Here is a 5,293-nt window from a genome sequence, read left to right as displayed (position 1 = left end):
ACTCCAAAGGGCTTGCTATTGTTCGTTATTTAAAAGAGGTTTCTTTGTTTATGTTTAACACTAATGAGGAAAGACATATTGTTTATCATAAAATGCACATGCAGTCAGTCCTTTACTATACTGCTAACTGCAGCAGTAAATCCAAGAAATGCCTCGAATGTCTGCTCAGGTGCACTCATCTTTCATGCATGATGAGCCATATGAAAATTCATATATGGAAAGCATGTGTGTGTTTGCATGTGCTGGCAATCTGTGCGCCCCCCTCCCTGTGTGTGTGAAGTACACCAGAAGAGCATAGCCCACTGTCACTCTCATGACTTATTGAACTGTGACAGATCGTGTCCTCCTTCGGCTGCAGGGGGACAGCAGCAGCAGCAGAGAGACGGGAAAGGGCAGGAGGACGGTGGCAAGTTCAAACATTAGTGAAATTCTCAGCCACAACATACTCTCTGTCTTGGTGACATTGGAGAGAAACGTCAAGAAGAAGTGATGTGAAGTGACGCACATTCATCTAAACTGATCTGTACAATTGAATGCACTGCCATATTCTGGGAGAGCCTCAAGAGGTTGTTGGAAGTCATTTTGACATCATGGTGAGATGCTTGGGCCAGAACCAGTAATCTCTCATTTCTATTCAAGGTAACGAAACTATAAGTTGTCTCTAAGAAAACCTGTGCTGCTTTCAACATGCCAACAATAATGAAAGATACGTTTTTATTGCTGATTTGAACCAGTCTTGATTTAAAACTGAATCAAAACCCCCACTCACTGAACACTTGTGCTAGACATTACTTTAAAGCCTTTATTGCACAGAATCTCTGAATGTGAACAGATAAATTCCGAGAACAACATACCGTTATTTCACAAATCCTCTGCATTATTTTTGTCCATTTCTCTGCAGGCCTACAATTTAAATCACTCTATAGCCGGGAGAAACCATATCACACACAAACATAGCATACTGTATACAGATTTAATGTAGCAGCAAACACACCCACACACACGCACACACAGTAAAACAAGGTGGTGTTTGTTCAGCAAAATTGAACTTATGATCAGCTTTCAGCTCTGCTGGGTAAATATCAGCTGCAGTTTCTTTGTTTGACACTGATATGAATCTTTTCTCTTTTTTTCAACGGCATGTCTGTCTAAATGACAAAAGATATCCATACAGGGTAGCAGCAAGCAGTCCATAATAAAAATATATACCACTGTTGTCATTTCTCAGAATACATAGACATATTGTTGATGTAGTTGTAAGAATTAAACTACCATATTTGTACACATGATGCAAACAGGATCATGGGTAGCCAAATATATTCTTTTAAACTATTGTGTCAGATGTTCGTAATCTATGTTGCTTATTTATGGGTCAATCGTTGTTGTTAATTTAGTGTACGATCCAAACAACAACCCGTCACTGAATTTATCCTATAAAAAAAGCAAATTTGCGCATCAAGAGGCGCTTACATACTACGTTTAATTGACTTTGTGCATTGCGTAAACTTGAATTTCTTTAATATTTCTCAATAATTAATCTTGTTTTTTAAATCAAATCAAATTGCCTTAAAGTGACTTTAGTCCGAAATCCACTGGGATTATTTGGAACAATTAAACTCATTTCATTTCTGTAATAAAACTTTCCTTTTAAATCTCCATACTGCACCAAATATCTAAAGATGGAATATTTTCATTGTTTTTATTTTTTTGCATGCACATCTTATAATGTCTATGAGTCCCAGAAATTATGGCATTCTTACTATTCTATATTCTCATACTTCATATCCAAAAATAAATACATAAATAGATCCTATTGGACACGGATTCGTTTACGAACTGCAGCATCTGAAGCGCACAAGTTTATGGAAAGCTTTCTTGAAGTCCTCATTGGACATTGTGTATATGATGGGGTTGATGAGGGAGTTCAGATATCCCAGCCAGGTGAAAAAGTCAAATAACTCGGGGTTAAAACATGTCTCGCACGTGGCCACCACCAGTGTGTAAATGAAAAACGGCAGCCAGCAAACGATATAAGCGCCGAGGATTATCCCCAAAGTCTTGGTTGCCTTTCTCTCTCTGGCTGCTGAGATGCGCTTTTTCTCCAAAAGCGCGTCCGACACCGTCACCTTCACCTGGTTCTCGCTGGTTGAAGAGCCCGTGTCGCTGGACGGGGTGTCGTGTCTCCCGCACTGCAGAGAGCTCGTGGACGCCACGGATCCTGGGGAGTTTGTGGCCAGGTGCGCGGAGGTGAGTCTTTTCCCCACCTTCTTGGGGGACTGCTTCAAGATCCGCTTCCGAGCCTCGACGTATATCCGTCCGTAGAGAACAATAAGAAGCAAGGTGGGGATGTAGAAAGCCCCAAAGGTGGAGTAGATGGTGTAGAAAATATGATCCGTGTTGACGCTGCAGCTGGTCAGCTCCTCCGCCTTCACCTGCCTCCAGAACAGAGGCGGCAGGGAGATGGAGATGGCGATGACCCAAGCTGTGGCCACCATCCCGGCTGCGCGCCCTGGCGTGCGCTTTTTGGAGTACTCCACAGCGTCCGTGATGGCCCAGTATCTATCCAAAGCGATTACGCACAGGTGGAGGATAGACGCCGTGCAACACGTTATGTCCGAGGAGAGCCAGATATCGCACACGATTTGCCCCAGCGTCCAGATGTGCGTGACAGTGTACAGGACGCAGATGGGCATCACCAGGATGGACACCAGCAGGTCTGTGACGGCCAGAGAGGCGATCAGAAAGTTCGCAGGAGTTTGCAGTTTCTTCGACTGGGAGATTGTGGCGATGACAAACGCGTTGGATGAAGTGGTGGCCAGTGTGATGACGGAGAGAATCGCAGCCAGACTGATCTGATAGGCGAGACTCTCCTCGCTCACATCCACAGTGAATGAGTCTGTAATAAAACTGTCGTTAGTGGTGTTCACCGTCTGAGTTGGCTCGACTTGACCGGAGCTCTCCATAACTTTTGGTCACTTTTTCCTCATATTTTATGAGATGTCTGACTTTTAAGGTGCCCTTTCTCTTGAGGCGCGTCGCCTTATGCGTGACATCCAGTCACATAAATGGAATAATCAGTCTGAGACATAAAACCGGATTCCTTTCTTCCTCATTTCCTTTTGTTACATCAGGTTTTAACGTGCGGATGCCAAATTGTGGAAAACAAATATCCATTCCCCGCTATTCAAACTTTCTCGTTTTGCAGCCATAAAAGAAAACTTCTCAACTTCTGTACTCAACAAATAAGACAGAAAAGATTTCTGCGTGCTTGTAAATGATGAGCAGTGCGTCCTGATGCCCCAACATCTGGGAGGATGTCACATATTATCCGCATGTTGGGCAGAAGTTCTCCAGAGCAGTGTTTCCTCAGGCCCCCTGTGGTTGAATGGTGAGCCAACCCAAAGTCTCAGTTTTATACAGAGTCTGACATCTAACAAGCACCACTGATCACAGCCTTGTTTTTCCTCTCTCTCTATGAAGAGTAGGCTATCTGCTGGGTCATAGTGCCCAGTGTGTCTCATTTGTCACATATTGTGCACTATAAACATTTGGATTTGAACTGGGAAAAAACACCTTATTTCATACTATAGAATGAAAATTTGGTTATTATCAAACCTGGAACCAAATTATAACAGCTCACTATTTATAAAGGGGATTATAAATTGTTACTAATAACTTCATTACTGGTACCAATGCTTTATAGATCTATTATAAACCAACTTGAAGTTGCCAGATAGTGAAAAATCTCCCTGGCTATTCGGTCATCAACAGTCAAATCTAACCCAGTCACCAGAATAAATGCTGGCATAAATGCTGCAAACAAAGTTACATTTGTGTTATTATGTAACTCATACGATAAAACTTTATGCTTCTTTGAGTTTTAGCAACACTGTGGTTTATGTGAAGCAAGGTTTAGGCAGAATAACCAAACTAATTGGTGATGATTAGGAAAAGATCATGTTTTGGCTTAAATTGCCAGCTTTCGGGGTACAATTGTAGCAGGAACAGCAGTGATGGCTCAGTAAAAAATAATCCCTTTTTGTGGCAGTGTGCCAGCAGAAAACACAGCAATAGCTCGGAAAGAAACCAACAGCTCATTGTGGCACTATACTGACAGAAAACACAGCAATGGCTCAAGTAAAAACACATTGCCTTTTGTGGCTCTACATTGGCATGAAACCAAGTGATGGCTCAGTATAAAACAAATGTTTTTTTTAGGCACTATCCCTGCAGAAAACATTGCAATGGCTTGATAAAAAACTATTTGTGATACTATCCTGATAAAAACACAGCAAAAGGACAACAAAAAACACCCACATTTGATGACTAAAAAGGTGCTGGAAATGCAGTGATGTCTCGTTAAATAGACAACCAGTTTTGTTGTTGTGGAAGAGGCCTGCCACAACAACAAAGCTGGTTGTCTATTTAACTAAGGTGACACTTCATCCACCGTACCCTCCACATCCAACGACACACTGACATTTTACGAGTCTGTGGTTTGCAGACATATACAATTCAAAATCCAAAATTTCCTCCTGAAGACTGGGCTGGTAAGTCATTAATAAAGCATCAAACATTTCTATCTTCTTTATGATTGACAATATGGCATTATTTTAGAATAATAAACACAACTTCTGCATTTACAGTGCTGGATTCCTTTTTAAGAACACTTAAAGTCCCCCAATCTTGCATGTATAAGCTCTAAATAATTTAATAAATTATTTATAACACACTATAGTGTAATTGTAGGCAGCAATTAAAACTTTTTTTAGTGTATATAAATGTGTGGTATTTTTCAAAAGTTAAAATAGCTCCTATGATGACGTATTTGATACTGTTACTGTTATCACTTGTTACCCATTTATACAACAGCCTTCACAATCCATCATTTAAATCTGCTTTCAGCTACATTATAGTGTATAAATTATGAATGCTAAATAGGACGACTTAAAGTGTTGCCCTATTTTTATTGAAGCTCACACAGCTGGTTCTATGCTTCAGTTTTCCATAAATTTAAGTCTGGACACAGAACATGATAAAGCTTTTGTAAATGATTAAGAAAGCCATTAGTTACAACTTCCAGACCCTCTATAATGAGTGCATTATTAGAAAGTGGCGCCACCAGTTCATGCATTACATTTAACATCATAGCATTATTCTTAAAATGTTATATAATGGGTGCCTTTTTTGGAATTTCATGGATAGAGGTTTCAGTATGAGGAGTTCACACATATTGAATCCTGCCATTTTTGGCACTTCTGATGTGTGAAAATGGCTGTCATGGATATTGCCA

At 40.6% G+C, this 5,293-nt stretch overlaps 1 protein-coding gene across 1 annotated transcript; it reads right to left on the bottom strand.

Annotated features, from left to right (window-relative positions):
• Positions 1-1,829: 1,829 nt before the first annotated feature.
• Positions 1,830-2,968, bottom strand: htr1b (5-hydroxytryptamine (serotonin) receptor 1B). The gene has a single exon (XM_042501137.1). It carries the CDS (start codon positions 2,961-2,963, stop codon positions 1,830-1,832), a length of 1,134 nt encoding a protein of 377 aa, XP_042357071.1. The 5' UTR covers positions 2,964-2,968.
• Positions 2,969-5,293: the final 2,325 nt, after the last annotated feature.

Source organism: Plectropomus leopardus, chromosome 14 (assembly GCF_008729295.1).
Source record: "Plectropomus leopardus isolate mb chromosome 14, YSFRI_Pleo_2.0, whole genome shotgun sequence".
Classification (NCBI taxonomy): domain Eukaryota; kingdom Metazoa; phylum Chordata; class Actinopteri; order Perciformes; family Serranidae; genus Plectropomus; species Plectropomus leopardus.
Note: the sequence above shows the minus strand (reverse complement) of the source record. Positions and strands in the feature narration are given on the sequence as shown.